This window comes from Garra rufa, chromosome 6 (assembly GCF_049309525.1).
Source record: "Garra rufa chromosome 6, GarRuf1.0, whole genome shotgun sequence".
Taxonomy (NCBI): domain Eukaryota; kingdom Metazoa; phylum Chordata; class Actinopteri; order Cypriniformes; family Cyprinidae; genus Garra; species Garra rufa.
The window spans coordinates 31052408-31073571 of NC_133366.1; the positions used below are offsets into that span (position 1 = coordinate 31052408).

The 21164-nt window shown below is 38.1% G+C and overlaps 1 protein-coding gene across 2 annotated transcripts in view; it reads right to left on the bottom strand.

Moving 5' to 3' along the window:
• Window positions 1-21164, bottom strand: part of pspc1 (paraspeckle component 1) — a 78677-nt gene that overhangs the window by 20014 nt on the left and 37499 nt on the right. For both annotated transcript variants that reach the window (XM_073841944.1, XM_073841943.1), the window contains exons 2-6: window positions 20831-21132; window positions 19635-19730; window positions 19313-19509; window positions 18966-19050; window positions 12220-12325 (exon numbers count right to left, since the gene is read on the bottom strand). In XM_073841944.1, coding sequence (XP_073698045.1) covers window positions 12220-12325; window positions 18966-19050; window positions 19313-19509; window positions 19635-19730; window positions 20831-21132 — 786 coding nt within the window. The remainder of the gene's footprint in view (window positions 1-12219; window positions 12326-18965; window positions 19051-19312; window positions 19510-19634; window positions 19731-20830; window positions 21133-21164) is intronic.

A 21164-nucleotide genomic window follows, 5' to 3' on the forward strand; every position in this document is an offset into this window, starting at 1 on the left:
ATCGCTTTTTACAGTGTAGGCCAGTAGCTATTTTGTTGGCATTATTACTATGATTTTGGTCTGCCCTCAAAGAACAATTCATAGGGCTGCTCGATTATGACAAATAAATATGTTCAATATTGTAATCACGATTATTTAACAAGATTATGACTGGGTTCAAAACTTTATATTAGTAATTCATTTAAAGACAGCAATACAACAGAAAAACAACAGTTTTTTGGGGGGAAAAAATACTGAATAATTTTATGCAAGTCTAAAGTAGTCTAAAGTAGTCTAACAGCCTACTACAGACATTGATAATTGTAATTATTTGAATGTAAAAATAAAAAAGTGTCTTCACTGTAAGAATTAAACATGGTTTGTTTCTTATTAACTAAAAAAAAACTAAAACTTAAAACTAAAAAAAGCACTTATTCAAGAGCAGTGAGTGATTTTTCTCTTTGTATTTTTACGTTTTATTAATATTAAGCACAGAGGCGGCAGAAGGAATATTATTTGTTGCGGCTTTAGAAGTCCACACCAAACTGGACCAGCTGACTAATTAGAATAGGAAAAGCAGGCCTTAAAAAGACAAGTAAAATGAGCTTTCAGTGTGAAAAGTGCAGACCACCAGGGCTGCAACTAACGATTATTTTGATAATCATTTAGTTGGTCGATTATTTTTTAGATTAATTGGCTTAAAAATCCAATTTTTTTTATTTTATTGACAAAAATCACACTATGCCACATTCTGCCCAATGTCCTTCAAACAAATGTGCCAACTGAAAGCTATGAAAACACAGTTCTTAATTTATTAGACCACCTGTCGCAATAAATAGAAAAGATAAATATCTAAAGAAAAACACTATTAGAAATAGCCTACCGTCACTAAAATGCTTATGCATATTGGAGGACTAACCAATACAGAAAGCTAAAAAATGATTTTGGTAATCACCAATACTGTTTTGAGCAGCAGTGGCACAAACCTTACATAATTTGTTGAACACCTTACGTAAATTTGTTTTATTAAATTTGTTAAGTGCTTTATATAGTGCACATATAGTGAATCTCTACATTAAAAATGAGAAAGAATAGCCTAATACAGATAATAAAGATGAATAACATCAGGTAAAAGTAAAGTTTTGCAGGAACACGCGTTCACTTTGATCAAAGTCATGTTTACTTTCATTTCTTTATATAAAAGGTGGCTATGAAGCGTCTGATATTTATATATAAGATAATTACACGCTGTTATCCCTTTACAGTTCCTACTCTCCATAAATATGTGCACTACATGTTGTCTTTTAAACCTAAATTTAACATTCAACGATTCAGTACAATGAATGTTTTTGCTCTGAGTATTAATTGTCTCCCTCTCTGTGTTCTGGCTGTCTGACACGCTCAGTTCAGTAAAGATTTAAACTTAACACAGACTGTCAGGACAGACTTTTATGCAAAAAAAAAAAAAAAAAACCTAAAAAAAAAAAACTATTCAAACATTTACAGATAAGGATAAGACCGTAAACTAAATTTTTAAACAAATTCGTCAAAGCGCCTCACAGGGCAAGCCATTACGCTATTAGCCAAAAGTTTAAAACAGGGGTGTCAAACATACGGCCCGCGGGCCGAATGCGGGCCACTAAGGTGTCCAATACGGCCCGCAGGATGCTTTGAACAATAATATTTAATATTAAATCTTTTTTTATTATTATTATTAGTATTAGTATTATTAAATAAAGTCTATGTACGAGTATTCGCAGCAATATTGTCTTTGGTTTTATTCATTTGTTTTTATTTTATCATTGATCATTTAATAGTGCTTCAACAGGAACCTCTAACACGCATGCGCATTCCAAAGCGGCGCCTAAATCAAATTTCGAACACGTAGGCTAGCTGAAGATGTGTGGCGAGCACTCACGTGTATGGTAAAGGCAGCGGAGCATGTGTGTCCTGAGAAAAAACAGGCTTTTGCCAGTATTTGCTTGTCAAGAAATACTGTGGCTGAAAGAATTGAGGACCTTGCAAGAGACTTGAACCGTCAGCTGAAAGACAAAGTTAAGATATTCATTGCTTTCTCTGTAGCACTCCATGAGAGTACTGACGTTAACGACGTAGCTGGTTGCTGATGTTGATGCACTGTTTTCCTTTTAAATATATTTGATGATTGCGCCTGATGCGCCCGCGCCGTCCGGGAGGCGAGTGGTAAAATAATAATTATTATTGATTACTAATTTTAATCAGTACATTATAACTAAAACAATAACTTACAAATGAAGAATTTTACGATCTGAAATTTCTTAAACTGGTGAACCCCTTTTAGTCCAAGGATCCAGTATGCGTTCAAATAGTAAGTTCAGAACGGCTCTAATATAGAGAAAACCTGACCGATTTCACCAGAGATTGCAGAGAGTCACGTCCAGATGTCAGTTAACGTTATTCTTTTCAGCGTGGATTTGGTTTAAAAGCACGAGTGATTGAGCGTATATAAGTGTGTGCAGCAATGTGCAGATCAACTGTTAAAATGCATCATCCATTCATCATATCTTCATGCAAAACTAAGAATTAGAATAATTGTAATAGGAACATCGAGTGCTTCCTGAAGATTTTTATTTGTTAAAGTTCTCATTTCTAGTGTATAGTTCATATCCAAAGTAATTTTTTTTTTCATTAAATTTAACCATTAGTTTTTTTTTTTTTTTACATATAAGCTATTGAGTTGTTAAATGTTTAAAGCAGTTTTTTTTTTATTGGGAAGTGTTATTCTAGTTTGTAAATTATATTGTAGCATATAGCTTCATATTTAATGTAACTCATAATCTTTAGCATTTGTTATTTCTTATTTTCTCATTACTAAAAAGTATCTGACAAATAATATTAATGTTCAAAGAAAAGGGTTTTGCTTGCCATTACTTAGACAACTTTGTTTTCTCCAAAAAAGGAATAAGAGTGTTAATGAACAGTTTCTGAGGACTTATTAAATGCAGTTTTATAGAATATTGTGTCTTTCTAGGTTTTTTTTTTTTTTTTTGCTAATTAATTTGTAATTTGGTGCACTATGATTTGAAAGGAGATTCTATGAAAAAAGGAGATTCGGCCCGCACATGGTCACATTTCTTCTCATCCGGCCCTCACCCTAAAATGAGTTTGACACCCCTGGTTTAAAATAAAGAATTCCCATGTTTTGGGCAGCTTGGATCATGTAACTCTCCTGCATCATCTCATTCTATTCCCTCCTCCTTATTTTGTCCATAGAAATGCGTCAATCAGTGGTAATAAGAATCGTTGTCAATGATTTTCATTATCGATAATAATCGATTTTATCGATTAGTTGTTGCAGCCCTACAGACCACAAAGATAAAATTCTTAACTTGTAAGCAAGCATTTAAGAACTTTCAGAATAATTTGTTTATGAATCAAACATGATGTCTTCAACTATGCTTGATGGAATGCTGACACACACTCAATGAGTGAAAATGCATGTTTTACCAAATGTTACCAATGGCAGCTACTGTAGATTTCACAAGGGTAATTTTCTACCCTCATTTTAGTCCTCTGATTAAAACACACTGTTTAAAGGGGTGTGTCTTCTTTAAGCCATTAATGTAAAATGCCCACTGCTTTGAGTAGCATCTTTGCATTTAATATTAGTATAGTATTACATGTGGAATTATTCTACCAACTTTAAGAATGTTTTTACTATTACAGCTGTCAAGATTAGCTAATCATGAAAAATGTTGATTAGCATTAGATTTAGATCTACTACTGTTGCAACAAAGGTTGCAGCACTTGGTTTCAATAAAAGCTGTTTCTGGACTAACAAAGAATTTCTGAGTTCTGAATCGTATTAAAGTTATTTATTTACTGACTGATTGATTTATGTAGTGGACCACGCATTCCAGGGCCCAGTTTATGGCGAGGGCCCCTCCCTGGCCACAATAGTGGACAAAGGTTTGCTACATTTGATTGGATCTTGGTGGACTAACATAAGCAAACTGTCCAACGCCATCAGATAAGGATGCCAGGACAACTGCCAGACACCTCTTAGAGGGCAAGAAGAGACCTTTGGGACAAAAACCCAGGAAGAACAGAACTTCCTATTGGTCAAGACGCAGTTTCTGCCCTTCACCCACCTTGATACTGTTTCCTAAGGTTTGGCCTGTGGTGGCCATAAAAATTCCTTAGGATCTCCAGACGCAGCACGCAGTGGGGGAAACAAAGAGAGATCACAAAGATCCATCAAAATCCATTCATAACTATGTTTTCAAACCTTGAACTGATGCGAACCATAACACACACATCTTATACTTATTCAGAGAAATAAGTATTCTCACTGACAGCGATGTGTAGTGCAACATCTTACACAAACTCAGCTGTTAATGGACAAATGAATGCATGCATGACAGTTCAATCGTTTCCCATCATGTTTGGACTTAATGTGTTCATTACATGACCAAATGTTTTCTGATTGTGTTTTGGAAAATGAGAAATGCACCAGTAAAACATTATTGACACCTTTTTTAACTTTGTGTTTGGACTATGCAAATGACTTCCACAAGAAGAAAGAAGGGTGGGCTACCCCATGTCCCCCGCTCTGATGGAACCAGCCAATCACAGCATGGAAATGGAGAAGCACCAAAATGCAATCTCCTCCTCATCGGAAAGGTATAAAGATACCTCTCCAAAAGACACTCCTTGTTCTGAGTCTGAGGCCCGGCAGGGTAAGACGTTAACAGATCAAACTTCGTCCTGAGTCTGCAGCCTGTGAAGGAAGAGACACTAACAGAGCAACAAAGTTCTGAGTCTGAGTCCCGTAGGGGAAGGGACACTAACAGAGCAACAAAGTTCTGAGTCTGAGGCCCGGCAGGGTGAGACACTAACAGAGCACCAAAGTTCTGAGTCTCCAGCACGTCCAGGGGACGGTAACAGATCAAACTTCTTTCTGAGTCTGCGGCCCGTTACTGGGAAGGCAGCAACAGATACCTCCATTCTGAGTCTCCAGCTCCACAAGAGAGAGACACTAACAGACACAACCATTCTGAGCCTACTGTCCAGAGAGACAGAAACAGACGCTCCACGCTTCAAGTCTCCAGCTTTGAGGCAGCAGCAGATACGACCACGTTCTGTCTGTGAAGAAAGAGATATTTTCCACGTTCAGAGTCTTCGTCCAGCGAGGCAACAACAGATGCAGCACGTCCTAAGTCTCCATCCGAGAGAGACAAAGCGGATTGAACAAGTTCTGAGTCTCTAGCCCAGAGAGGCAGAAGACCAACAGACATTTGCAACAAGGTTGAGCTCCAGCAAGCAAACCTTCACTTCAGGTACCTTTGCTTGCGTGTTCCAAGCTAAGGGCCTTCAGCACCTACACCAGGGCCACATCTGCGTGTTCCAGATCTTAGGACCCTTTGGTGCTCCAGGAGAACAGCATCCTACAGCGCTTCATGCTCAAGGCTGTCGAAACGGATTCCTGCTCCTTTTCCCACTGACTGCTCCCAGCACAACCAGTGGAAGAATTCACCGCTACCGGACTGCTCAATCAACCACAGAGAACGTAAATATCACTTCCAATCCTCTTCCAGAGACCTTGGCATTGTTGTGTACTATCAGTATATGATTTTTCTAATTTACATTAGATATTGTATAGCTGATTGCAGTTGATAACAAATAATAGCTCATTTATTTGTTTGATGCAAAATAAGGTTCTTCACCTTATTTGTTTCAGAGTAGCAACAGTTTATCTTTCCATAAGATAACATAGCTATGACATAGTAACACCCAACTGAATCACATTTTATGCATCTTATGCACTTTATTCCTTTTGCATTTATTGTATTCATTTAATAGTTGATTACTCTTGTCTATCATTTGTTAATAAATTTATTTTATTATACTTGTGTCTTCCTTGTGTTGATAATACAGTGAGAGGTTCTACAAGCTAGATATCCCACCAATCTTTCTTATGTGATGTACTCATTACCACACATTAAGTGACATGTGATCCAAGAATCATTACGTCATCTGTGACGCGAGTACCCATCACTACACTATTTCGCTTTTCTAGTGGGCGAAAGCAGAACTCACTTCATAATTGGCGTCCCTAGGTGGACCAAGTTAAAATGAGATGAGTCTCCTGTAAAATTCACTACATAAATTGGCGTCCCTGGGTGGGCTAGCTTAGAATGAAATGATCCTCCTGTTTTATCAACACAAGTCAATACACTAGAAGATAACAATAGAAGTAACTTTAGCAGGAAACTAAGTCTTTCGCTAAGTCAAAACCAATTGCATAGCAATAGTGTTTCCCTCTAAGCCTGATTTATAGTTTCCCTGCTCAACTCTGGTACTATTTATGAATAGGATTGGTTGCAAAGTGTATAGAATAGTGATTCTTATTGCTGCATAGAACTTGCAGATATTTTTGCCCAAGTTGTAATTGTTGATTATAACTAATTGCTACTAGAAATATAGCATAGGGTTCCCACCTTGTAAGTCTAGCATTGTTTCTAGAATTTTTATGTGATCCTGTCAGGTAAGGGTAACGCCCTCTGACGCGTGCTAGAATTCGCACCCCTTGTCTGTGTGTGACATTCGTTGTCCTAATAGCTCAGAGCTACTCACACTTGTGGTGAACTTTAAGAGCTAACTAATACAGGTGGTGTATTTATTTATTATATACATACACACAAGTATTTATATACTAAATAAATATGGCTGACTTGACCACTGAAGCAGTGAACCAGGCCTTAAGGGGCGCTTCACTAATAAAGCTTCTGTCCAGCCTAGCACTAAACTGGCCTATCCAACCAAACCAGGCCATAGACAAATTATCCCTTGCCCATGACCAAGATAAAGATAGGGATTTAAAGTTTCAGGAACTCAAAAACGAGTTGGCTGAGTTGCGTAAGGACAATTTGAAGTTAAGAGCTAAAGTATGCAGATTGTCTTCAGATACTAAGTTCTTACAGTCTTTTACTGATAGTCAGGAAGTAGAGCTGAATAAGCTGAAAACTGACGTGGCCACTCTGCAAACAGAGTTGACCCATTCCCATAAAGACATGTCAGTACAGACAGAGAGATTAAGTGCAGTAAGTACTAATCTGAGTGAGACCAAAGCTGAGTTAAGGTCAGCATTGCTTGAAATTTCTGAGCTGAAAAGGCAACAAGAAATTAGACGCAAGAATTGTGATATGCTCACGCAACAATCTTCTAACTCGAACGTTACTCAAGTCCAGCATAGGGAACAGTTGAGTAGAGTACGAGCTGAAGCTTCAGCTAGAACATCTGTGTTAGCAAACAAAGATGGCATTGCAGAACAGAGATGTGAAGTAATAGGAACAAGGATGAGTGAATTGGAAAAACGCAGGCACCTCCCCCACAAGCAACCTGAACCACAGAAGGTGCATACCCACTCCACCAGTTCAGCTGTGAGGGAACCCCTGGTGAATCTTTCACAGGGACAGTCTTACCAGGAAAATGGTAATTTTACAGCCCCTAACAGCCTCACCATGAGTGCTGATTTCACTCACTCCTATAATGCAGCTTCTAACTCCACCCTAGGTAGAAAAGCTAGCTATTCCTTACCTGAGTCTCCTAGCACACAGCCATCTAGAGACAGCCGCCTGCATATTCTTAGAGAATTAGCACGTGACATAGATGTGTTTAACCCCGAGACTTCTGATAACAACATAGAGTTGTATTTGAAGGATGTTAATGCAGCTTTGACATACTTCCCTGAGGCACGTATGGCTGACAAAGTCTTTCTTCTGAGAAAGACCACCACACGAACCGTCCATGGTTTCATAGATAGACAGAGCCCAGCTATCGCTAACAATTATGACGAATTGTGTAAAGCCCTTCTGTCAGAGTATACTCTGTATCAGAACCCATCTGCCTCTCGTTTCTCAGCTTTCTGAATCAAGCAAGGCCGTCATGAGTCTCCCAGAGAGTACTATGAGCGCTTGAGGAAAATGTATTTTGCTGGTAGAGATGACCCCAGGGCAGAGGAGGATGTCATGTTTAAGAGTTTGTTTGTGAGTAATCTATACCCAACTGTTAGAAAACCACTCATACTTCTGGTAGATGTTGACCGTATGTCTGCAGGAGAACTGAGACAGCTTGCAGTGCGAGCATGGGACAGTGAGAGGGTAGGCACAAACAGGAAAGACAGAGAGCCAGATACATCTGTGCTCGAACCAGGAAATGACTGTAAGGCTCCCCTGCAAATGGAAGTGTCAGAACTTCCCAGGAACAGGTTTGTCCATTCCAGCAATCTCCAGCAGAACAGCCAGAGCCCTAGGTTCTCAGGTTACAGGGGACATAACAATCACAGACATGCCCCCAGAAAGGAGAGCAGGCAGTGGGAGGACAGAGAGCAAAGACAGAAGAAGGGTAGAGATGGCTATGAGAATGGCCACAAACATTGTAGTAATTACAGAAGTAGGAAATCTAGAGGAACTGAGAGTAAGGATGCTGAGAACTTAGCAGAGATCCAGCACCTACTTCGTAAAGCCCTCAAAGACCTCAAGTCAGAGGAGAATACCTCCACTGACAGACACCTGGTCTTCTCAGCATAACCAGGTTGGGGGCCCCTCCCCCTCCACCTAACATCAGAGTGTTGACAAGAGACATGGGGAAAGGGGGGTACCCCATAGTTGAACAAGGTCTATCCGTGTCAGCAGACACCCAGTCCTTGTATCACACAAGACATCACCTTCAACCAAAGAAGGGTTCTTTACTTTCCACTTCAGTTTGTTTCTAGTTTAGACTTTTCAGTCAGTGTCTATAACCTACAAGGTTATAATTTTGTATGCCCATGACAATCCCTTTGGATGTCAGGTAAAGGGGGGTCAAGCCCCTATGAGACTACTGATCAACTAGTTTACTTCCCACATGTAAAGTAAAACATTGCAGATCACAGTCAGTGTTGTTCTAATTTGTTGTTGTCAGTTCTAACCAATCTCCCTTATAAGGCATCCTTCCAAAGAGAGGTATAGTTCGATTGGACCTGTGAGGCAGCCCTCTAGAGGCAGCTGCAGATTTTAGACAGGACACTCAAATTTACAACCTACACTGCTGGTCAATATACAGCCCCTTGAGTCGCACCATTCACCGGGTAGCCAGGGTAATGAATGTCATACAACATGACCACTCTCATTATTTGGTCTGTATATTAATGCAATATATACTTATGATTTGAGTGAGCTTTGCTCCCGATAATTAGACAATATAAAAAATCTTGTCATATGTGGTACCAAGCGAACAAGTTGAGGATTCTCTATTCAGGCATTGCAAGGAACTATGTAAACATTGCAGGTGCACGTAGCTTACAGCTTCAAGAGTGCCATACCAAATTGTGTCAATCCAGACATTTAAGGAATTGGTTTCCTGCTAAATCTGCCCAAACAGTTTTGATGTTTACTCTTACCTTGATACTTCCTTTAGAGATCTTAAACATAGCCTTTTAATTATCTTTAGGACAATTTTTCCTTACACCTATAAGAACCTTCTCCAGAATACTTCTAACCTGTTTAGAAATGATTCTCATGACCCACTTATTTAGTTAATTTAGCTCTATATAGAACATATTGAGCCAAATTGTACTTGAATGCCAATGGTCAGATGGAGGAGGTGAGGTGTGTGTGTTTTGTTCCTGCTGTTCCTTTTAGTGCATCGCCCAGATCAACGACTTCAGGTCCTCGATCAAGCCGATCAGGGGGGGATGTAGTGGACCACGCATTCCAGGGCCCAGTTTATGGCGAGGGCCCCTCCCTGGCCACAATAGTGGACAAAGGTTTGCTACATTTGATTGGATCTTGGTGGACTAACATAAGCAAACTGTCCAACGCCATCAGATAAGGATGCCAGGACAACTGCCAGACACCTCTTAGAGGGCAAGAAGAGACCTTTGGGACAAAAACCCAGGAAGAACAGAACTTCCTATTGGTCAAGACGCAGTTTCTGCCCTTCACCCACCTTGATACTGTTTCCTAAGGTTTGGCCTGTGGTGGCCATAAAAATTCCTTAGGATCTCCAGACGCAGCACGCAGTGGGGGAAACAAAGAGAGATCACAAAGATCCATCAAAATCCATTCATAACTATGTTTTCAAACCTTGAACTGATGCGAACCATAACACACACATCTTATACTTATTCAGAGAAATAAGTATTCTCACTGACAGCGATGTGTAGTGCAACATCTTACACAAACTCAGCTGTTAATGGACAAATGAATGCATGCATGACAGTTCAATCGTTTCCCATCATGTTTGGACTTAATGTGTTCATTACATGACCAAATGTTTTCTGATTGTGTTTTGGAAAATGAGAAATGCACCAGTAAAACATTATTGACACCTTTTTTAACTTTGTGTTTGGACTATGCAAATGACTTCCACAAGAAGAAAGAAGGGTGGGCTACCCCATGTCCCCCGCTCTGATGGAACCAGCCAATCACAGCATGGAAATGGAGAAGCACCAAAATGCAATCTCCTCCTCATCGGAAAGGTATAAAGATACCTCTCCAAAAGACACTCCTTGTTCTGAGTCTGAGGCCCGGCAGGGTAAGACGTTAACAGATCAAACTTCGTCCTGAGTCTGCAGCCTGTGAAGGAAGAGACACTAACAGAGCAACAAAGTTCTGAGTCTGAGTCCCGTAGGGGAAGGGACACTAACAGAGCAACAAAGTTCTGAGTCTGAGGCCCGGCAGGGTGAGACACTAACAGAGCACCAAAGTTCTGAGTCTCCAGCACGTCCAGGGGACGGTAACAGATCAAACTTCTTTCTGAGTCTGCGGCCCGTTACTGGGAAGGCAGCAACAGATACCTCCATTCTGAGTCTCCAGCTCCACAAGAGAGAGACACTAACAGACACAACCATTCTGAGCCTACTGTCCAGAGAGACAGAAACAGACGCTCCACGCTTCAAGTCTCCAGCTTTGAGGCAGCAGCAGATACGACCACGTTCTGTCTGTGAAGAAAGAGATATTTTCCACGTTCAGAGTCTTCGTCCAGCGAGGCAACAACAGATGCAGCACGTCCTAAGTCTCCATCCGAGAGAGACAAAGCGGATTGAACAAGTTCTGAGTCTCTAGCCCAGAGAGGCAGAAGACCAACAGACATTTGCAACAAGGTTGAGCTCCAGCAAGCAAACCTTCACTTCAGGTACCTTTGCTTGCGTGTTCCAAGCTAAGGGCCTTCAGCACCTACACCAGGGCCACATCTGCGTGTTCCAGATCTTAGGACCCTTTGGTGCTCCAGGAGAACAGCATCCTACAGCGCTTCATGCTCAAGGCTGTCGAAACGGATTCCTGCTCCTTTTCCCACTGACTGCTCCCAGCACAACCAGTGGAAGAATTCACCGCTACCGGACTGCTCAATCAACCACAGAGAACGTAAATATCACTTCCAATCCTCTTCCAGAGACCTTGGCATTGTTGTGTACTATCAGTATATGATTTTTCTAATTTACATTAGATATTGTATAGCTGATTGCAGTTGATAACAAATAATAGCTCATTTATTTGTTTGATGCAAAATAAGGTTCTTCACCTTATTTGTTTCAGAGTAGCAACAGTTTATCTTTCCATAAGATAACATAGCTATGACATAGTAACACCCAACTGAATCACATTTTATGCATCTTATGCACTTTATTCCTTTTGCATTTATTGTATTCATTTAATAGTTGATTACTCTTGTCTATCATTTGTTAATAAATTTATTTTATTATACTTGTGTCTTCCTTGTGTTGATAATACAGTGAGAGGTTCTACAAGCTAGATATCCCACCAATCTTTCTTATGTGATGTACTCATTACCACACATTAAGTGACATGTGATCCAAGAATCATTACGTCATCTGTGACGCGAGTACCCATCACTACACTATTTCGCTTTTCTAGTGGGCGAAAGCAGAACTCACTTCATAATTGGCGTCCCTAGGTGGACCAAGTTAAAATGAGATGAGTCTCCTGTAAAATTCACTACATTTATGTATTTACAGTATGTATATTGTATGTATATTTATGTATTTACTGTATGTATGTATATATGTTTTTTTTGTAGTATAATGATCTCTTTTATGTCAAAAGACCAATAACATGATCTTTCAATTCATAAGCCCCGTTAAATACAGTCACAAATTATTTTTTGTCAGATTTGTGACCATTTTAGTCACAGTCTAAAATAAAGCTTTAGATCAGAGATCAGATCAGATTAAATGTGAAGCAGTATCCCTGTACTCACACTCTCCATGAAACTGGGCTTGAATCCATCTGGTTGCCGTCTCATGTCAAGCTGCTCTCTATGGCGCATCATATCCTCCTCACGTCTACGTCTCTCTTCCTCATGCCTAAGCATATATAACTCAAATTTAGTTCAACTGCACATGCTTAGAATCCAGTCATGGTTATACTTAGATTTTCAAAGGAAATAATTTATTTGACTTGATATGTACAACTGTACAATATGTACAATAATTAGCAGGCTTTCATTTAGGACTACAACAACTAATCAATAAAACCAATAATAATAATAATTGCAATCACTGGAGTCCAAGCACAAATGGCCTATATGGATGATTAGGTGACAAAATTAAAATGCATCTTTTCACATGTAATGTGGGTTTCATAGATGGGTTTTATTCCAGTTAGAATTTACTCTGAAAGTAGAATTTTCACTAAAAAAAAAAAAAAAAAAAAAAAAAAACACTTTGCAGGTTTAACAATGCGGGTGACCACTGAAACACATCATCACCGTCTGTGAAAAGGGTCAATTTAGCTGGATTAGCTGGATGCCTCTATCCATATAAGGGATTTCCTGGAATATGTCGTTTGTCACAAATTTTGAGGTTGTGGCTTATCTGCGCTAGGGTGCCCTCCGGCTTCCAATATTAACGAAACAGGCATTACATGAGTGTTTAGTGCTCTAAAACACTTCCATCATTTTGCGTAATAATAATAGTAATAATTTTGTAATGATGATAATAATAATAATAATAATAATAATAACAACAATAATAATAATATTATATACATGATCTCCAAGTCCTCCAATATTATATATATATTTTTTTTCTTCTTTATGTGAATACATAAATAGCTCATATTTCATATTATATGCATGGACCAGTTTTACATTTTTGCATACTTTCTGGAAAAAAATAAAAAATAAAAAAAATAAACTAATTACTGTCAATATAAGACTTTTAAAACAAACTTTTAAAACAAAAAGGTGACCCACCGCATGTCAATCGGATATGACTAAATGTTTCTTTGTATTTTAGGGGACAAACACCAAAGGTGTGTAGGCACCTATTGTATCTGTTAGTGTTAATCATCTTCTGCTCTGGAAGTATATGGCAGCCTGTAGAACCATATGTTAAAAAGTTAAAAATTTGGCAAAAAAGAGGACAGTCTGAACAATAACCACACCAAATTTGGAATCCCTTGGATGTTTGTTATGACAATTATGATCTGAGGTTACCTAAGAAAAATGGCTATTTTTGCATATAACTATTAGGCCAAAAATCACAACTGGTCTTTTTACATTAAGAGCAAAATCATTTAACAAAATCAGGCTGAAACAAAGTTCGTTTTGAGTTTGTTTTGGCAGTTCGAAACAGCTCACTAAAGCGAACTTTCTGGGGGAAGTTCGTTTTGGCTCCTAAACATCTTTGAGATACCACTGGTCTGTGGTGATTACGCATTCAGTGGTGTGTTCTGGAACTCCACCTTCTTTGATGTAAGATTTTTTTTTCCAGTTTAATAATAATTTCACAGAGGTCACACAGAAGAAAAACAAAATCCAAAACAGCAACAACATCAAGTTACTAGCAACATCAATACACTAGAGTGTTAAATACCTGAGCTGGTACAAATGTATCCACACCTGTATGATTGTTTGTGGAAAGACTTTAAAGATTCTGAGAAAGCACTTTATACCTAGAAAGAAATTGCACCGAAGCTTGGTGTCGAAAACCCAGTGTTATGCAAAGCGTTATGAAAGAATGAAAGAGTGGAGATAAGGCGGTGAGTACCAAATACATGTTTCTCAAATGATGTTACACCATACTGCTGCTGCTGTAAGCAATAAATGAAATGCCAAAAGAACATACAATAATAAATAGGTATGTGTCATTTTTTAATATATCGGCATCGGCCGATATCCGTGTTTAGTAGCGCCGATTTAAAGTCAGGCACGTCCGTGGGCAGCCCCGTGTTACTGGTGCGGTGGAACGTGCTGCATGTGAAGGACCCCAAGCCAAAACTTTTGCAAGATTCAACAATAGTCCTGGGAGATAACGTTAAGGCTTAAATTCTGATATTTTAAAGTCCCATGGCCATATATTTACTATATATTACTAGTAAACTATGCAGTGTTGCATCACTTGGTGAAAGAAAAAACGAATAGCATAGAACCGTCGGGAACTGGCATAATGCTACAGCTGGTTGAAGGTTCGCTTACTTGCAGTTAACTTTAAGGGCAGAACAGTGTATGACATTTGTTCAGAAGCATGGTTTGATGCAGACGGATGGCACATTATTAAAAAAAAAACGCATTCTGATTATTTTCGGGTGGTTCACGGGTGGATGAGATAAATCAATAATGATGCAAATATTAACTACATTTTCTAAATTTGAACGTGTTTTAAATACTTTTTTCATCAGGCAGACAATTTAATTTGCGTGTGTGTGTGTGTCTGTGTATGTGTGTCCGGCTGTTCGAAAAGTTGCAGTGACAGAAACGGTGAAATTCCAGTTAAAGTTTGAAGGGAGAGGGAGTTAAGCCTGTGTTAATACTATTGAGTATGGTAATGCAGTGGTTTTCTCTAAAAACACCCAGTAAAGACAGTGATGTGGTCAGGACTGTGGCGCCGGTTTCCTTTTAAATATATTTAATGATTGCGCCTGATGCGCCCACTCCGTCCACTCCTTCACCCCAGATACTGCCAGTTTACACGCAAGAACATGTCAGGGGAGACGAGTGGTAAAATAATAATTATTATTGATATATATATATATATATATATATATACTATACTATACTATATATACTAATTTCAGTACATTAGAACTAAAACAATACCTTAAAAATGAAAAGAAACAGAATTTTACGATCTGAAATTTCTTAAACTGGTGAACCCCTGTAAACTTTTCAGTCCAAGGATCCAGTATGCATTTAAATAGTAAGTTCAGAACGGCTCTAATATAGAGAAAATCCGACCAATTTCATCAGAGATTGAGGAGAGTCACGTCCAGATGTCAGTTAATGTTATTCTTTTTAGCGTGGATTTGGCTTAAAAACATGAGTGATTAAGCGTATATAAGTGTGCAGTGATGTGCAGACCAGCTGTTAAAATTAACCATCCATCCATCATATCATGCAAAACTAATAATTAGAATAACTGTAATAGGAAGATCGGGTGCGGGTCAGGTGCAGTTAGCTAAATCAGAGAAAAATATTGGTGCACACAGTTGGTTACTTGAGGACTTTGTTTTATATAAAAAAAGCAAGTTGCAAAAAGCAGAAAGCTAGAATGGACTTTAGATGTTCTGTGTCATTCATACCAATGCTGCTGGTTGCTAGTGTGTTTGCAGCACTACTATCTATTTTTTATATATTTTTATATTTTTCAGTTTATTTGATTTTTATTTATTTATTTATAAAGTTGTATTTATTTTATTTAAATGTATATTTAAGTTTACATTTTATGTTCCAACAAACTTGGAAAAATTCTGCTAGATAAACTTATGTAAATAATTGACAGTTTTTTTTTTATATTACCTGTTTTATATATCAAATACTTGGTCAGTTTATTGATTTGTTTGGTTAACTTTGGATAAATATTTTATTTTAATACCGTGCAGTGTACAAAATTAAGATTCGAGAGATGGTTCAAGTCAGTGTTCAATAAATGATGTTAAGTTTAGAAATGTTGTGCATCCACTTATTATTAGTGTGACATTTTAGAATGCAAACGAAGGAGAAAACTTCAAGATATCGGCCTTAAAAATCGGCAGCACATATCGGCCATCGGCTGACCCTGACCTCTAAACATCGGCATCGGTTATAGAAAAAAACCATATTGGTCGATCTCTAATAATAAATCTTTATTTTTTTATCAAAATTAAATCACTCCCAAATGAAGAATGAAAATGAACTTAGTTTGAAGTATATCAGGGCCTTTACTTCTGCTGGTGTGCTGTGGAAAGCTTGAGCACTTATACAGCTATGTAGGCAATTAAAGTTTCATTATTATGATTTAAATGGTTTATTATTTAACGTGATTAATCGACTAATCGCTTAAAATGTACTGTACTGTCGACCTGAAAAATTTGGACTCTTGCGTCTCTGCTGCTCTGTTTTTACGGCTGCCCGCAAACCCTCCTGATGACGAAAATTACGTAATGCAGACAGTGCGTGGCTGCAGACTGCCGCAGTATACTTTGGCCTTTACTGTAAACACATGTGTCCGCTGTGCACCATCTTCCTGGCCTTTGCGCTGATGGCTTGGGGCCCAACGTCTCTTCTTGCAGCTATATGTATTATTATTATGGCTACCTTTGAGGCAACAGACTGCAAAACTTTGTGTGGAACAGTGCAGCACCTTAAAACGTCCACCTGCAGTCTTGACACTCTACCCACATCTTTCTTTTAAAGTGAGTTTAGTTGTCTGGAATCTGACCTGCTAGACATGTTTCACTTCTTTCAGTCATTTTTCCAAAACTTTTAAAAAACAGAGTTGTTTGGACTCTCCTAAAGAAGAGCAACCTGGATAAACCTAGTTTTGAACAACTTTAGACTCACACTACAAAAACTGCCAAAGGCCAAGTAAATAAAAAGAAAAAAAAACATGCATCTTTTGCTAAGAATAATTTTGTAAAAGTGAAAACACTAGTAAAGTAAAAAAAATCTAAATATATACTAAATTTTACTTGTTATAATCAGATATCCAAAAGACAAGTAAATATATCTTGTGACTCTCTGGCATATATACACGAATTAAGTACTTTTACAAATTTAAACAAATATAATCTAAAATTTATGCTGTCTTGAAGCAAGGAATCTGCACATGTGCAGAGAAAAAAAAAAAAAAAAAAAAAAAAACTTGTGATCAATGAGGGCTACTTCATCTGTTCTCGACAGGTAAGTAACAGCAAAAACACCATTATATTATACATTTTTCATTTAGTAAATGTAATTTCATTAAATGATTGTGTTGCCATCACTTAATTCTGTAAATCTGAAATGCTTAGTGTTCTTGAGTTAGCTTCATAAAACGTTAGCCATATAAGCTATATAAAATGTTTTGCAAGTTCAGAGAATGTTGTTTCGTAATCGAGGCACAGTGTCATGGAGAGTACACAAACATTTGTTGAAAGATGAAGCGGTACTAGATCTGACTGCAGTTGCATCACAAACCAATGATTTCATAATGCTTTGTTTGAAAATGAGTTTTTTTTAACCATGTTATCAAAACACTTGCATACAATAGCAGGGGGTGTTGATACTGTTTCCTATGCAATTAGCCAATCATAACAGTGGCCGATTACTAAGAAGCCATCGAGGACAGGTCCCTTAAAGGGATAATTCACCCAAAAATGAAAATTTGATGTTTATCTGCTTACCCCCAAGGCATCCAAGATGTAGGTGACTTTGCTTCTTCAGTAGAAACAAAGACTTTTAACTCAAACTGTTGCAGTCTGTCAGTCATACAATGGTCAACGGTTACCAACATCTTTAAGGGTTAATCTTTAACTCTTAATCTTTATGAGTAAAAAAAAACATACACAGACAACCAAATTAAACCCTGTGGCTCGTGACGATACATTAAGGTATTAAGACACAAAACGATCGGTCTGTGCAAAAAAGCTGAAGAGTATTTATATTATTATTTACCTCTGATTCATTGCAACGTTCTGAGCGCGTTCACAACAGCCCGCGCGTGATGCGTCAACGTGATCTTCCATAGTAGATGCACGCTTGGGAAGCGATCTGTCGCGTCACGTAAACGCTCTCCATACTGATAAACGTTCTGGTGGATCACAGGTAAATGATATAAATACGGTTCAGTTTCTTGCACAGAGCAATTGTTATGCATCTTAAAGACTCAATGTATCATCACGAGCCGTAGGGTTTAATTTGGTTTTTGTCTGTGCATGTTTTTTTTTTACTCTTAAAGAGTTGGTAACCATTGACTGCCATTATATGACTGACAGACTGCAACGTTTGAGTTAAAAATCTTTGTTTGTGCTCTACTGAAGAAAAAAAGTCACCTACATCTTGGATTCCCTGGGGGTAAGCAGATAAACATCAAATTTTCATTTTTGGGTGAACTATCCCTTTAAAAACAAGTAATTTCAGACTGAGGGTTAAAAATAATAATTTTTCCACATATTCATTTATTTATTTTTGTGCAATTTTTTTTTTACATTATAAGTAATCCTCAAGGATCCTATTAAAATAATAATAGGATTGGATAAAAAAAAATGTCTATGTGGTGTTTTTAATATGCCTTAAGACCATTTGGAAATTCATTTGTAAACACTATTGCTGAGCGTTTTGTCTTAAAAAAACCCTGTTTCCTAACATTCCTAGCATGTAACCAATCCTGACAACATGCGGGGTGATGCTATGTATATCATTAGCAATAGCATAATGTTTTATTTTTTCAAAGGATGTTGGTATTTAGAAGTTAACCGTTTGAAATGGCGAATGGGAACATGGTTTGTGTAACATTAGCAACACATTATTAGTTAAATAATAACATAGTGAAGCCAAAGGCTAATGACATTAATTATCGGTATGTGTCTGACATTGTAGAGAGTATAAATTTAGCATAAAATGCAGTACCATTGTGATACATTGACTTGATTACTCAATCACACCAGTTCAGACTACCTGCTCCACATCCAATTTAAAGCATTTTACACATAATGTATAGCATAGCCTACATAAATACATTTACTCTCTTCCAGACAAAAGCACACCTCATTTCAATCTGCTTGCGTTTCTGCAGCTCCTGATTCCTCAGCTCCTCCAAGCGCCGCAGTTCCTCTTGGCGTCTCATTAGATCTGTTGATATAAATACACAAAAATTTCCACTGACAAAGTTCAAAACTTCATTACTGTTCCCCGATGGAGGGAAATAAAAAAAAACAATGTAGCATGACACTCATTGTCTACTAATGTTTTCATCAAAGAATCAATATAATTGAAACAATGCATAGCTGTTTTCTTAAACAAAAAAACTTAATTATATCCAACTTAAGTATTTCCCTCAAATATTATAAATAGCTCTTTCAGAAAACTTGTATGTTGTACGGCTGCATACTACCTTGTCTCATCATCATGAGCTGATGCTCATGTCTGGCGGCCTCCATTTCAGCCTCCAATTTATCCTTTGCTTCTTGTATGTTCCGTTCGACTTGTTCCCTTTGCTGCTTCTCCATCTCATCCAAAGCCTTCCAGCGAGATGAGTACTCAAACTCAAAGGTGCCTGGCTGTGCGAAGCGTGGCTGGTGCTCCCTTTCTCTGTATTGCAGATTGTTGGGGTCAATGTATGGCTATTTTAAAATTCCACTGAGACCTTTTTTTCTCCTCATAGTTTTACTGTCAACATACAGCATACAATTAATCTAAATGGTGTTGCGACATACTTGTGATACTGTGGTGATTTTTGCAACAGCTTTTCTGGTAGCCCATCTTCATCATCAAACTGTTCTGTTGGCTCGATAATGACTGGACGAGGGGACCTGAAAAAAAAAAATAGATCTGTGTGAAAAAAATACATATATTTTGACAAGGCATAAAGACAAAGTGACATCAACTTTAAATATTCTCTTATTCGACTTGAAATTTTTTCAATTACTAATCTACATAGATCATACTGAGAGGCCATTTACACGATAATGTTTTTTTGCCAAAATGGGAAACGTTTTATGCATTTTGCCTGTTTACATGACAATGACGTTTTGGGGACTAAAAACAAATTAACTTTGAAAACATGTTTCAAAATGCAAGTTTTGTTTCTGTGTAAACACCCAATACTGGAATCTTTAAAATACTGTGACGTTATGCACATATGTAGTACATGTGGGGCCATTCACATAGAATGCATCTTTGCCTCTAAAAACACAAAATGCAACGCTCAGTAATGGTTTAAAAAAAGCGCAGGATAGAATTTGAGGGTCTCGAGGTGCGCTTTTGAGACGTGATGCAATAATGACAAAGAGGCGTATATTTAGCATATATTCATAGATATTTCTCTTCAAGCTCTTTTTTAAGGAACAAGTTGTAATAATCGCTTGAAGAAATGTTATATAATTCAGGGTATCCGGACACAGCCACTGCACCTTCTCTGCCATGTTGCCGTCAAATAAAACAGTTGTCATGCCAACTTGCTACTGTAAACAGAAGCTTGCAATGCTTGCTCTGCCTCAGAGTTCTTCTGATTGGTCCACTGCTTTGGAACTGACATTAATGAGTGGCGCTGTGTGTAAAAGTAGAAATTCTTTTAACTTGACACAGCGTAACGGTCATGTATGTCCATCAAGCACATTTACACAGAAAAACAATGGAAAAGTAGCGTGTGTGAATGGTCCGGTATGTAGACATGTGCAGTATATGCCAATTTTAAAGGCAAGTGCGAACAAACAGTGCGCCAACTACTGGCCTAGTATACGTAATACGGTGCTTTTGGCAGTTTTCGTGGATAAGTGTGTGAATGCTAATAGTTTTGAAAATGTTATTGTGCATACGTGAAATTTTAAAAAAAAGCAAGGGAAAAACGTTTCCGTTTTTGACTACATTGTTGTCGTGTAAACGTAGCCAGAGAAAAATAAATAATTATTACATTGTAAGCAAAAGGGCTCCATCTGCACAGCGGTCCAAGGCTTTCCTGGCAGCAGGCTTATTGGCAAACTCCACAATCCCCTTCCCTGTGGGTCGGCCTCGGTCATCAACCACCACAACTGCCCGCTCAACTTGGCCGAACTGTGAGAAGGCTTGTTCCAGCAGCTCATTTGACACCACTGGAGAGAGGTTTCGTACTGTGAGTGCAGCCCCATGTGTAGCAAAACGAATACGGATGGGCCTGTTCCCCAGCATTGTGCCATCTAACTCAGCCTTGGCAATCTCTGCAAGTGTCCTCGTTTCCTGAATAATCAAAACAGTGACAATTAAAATAT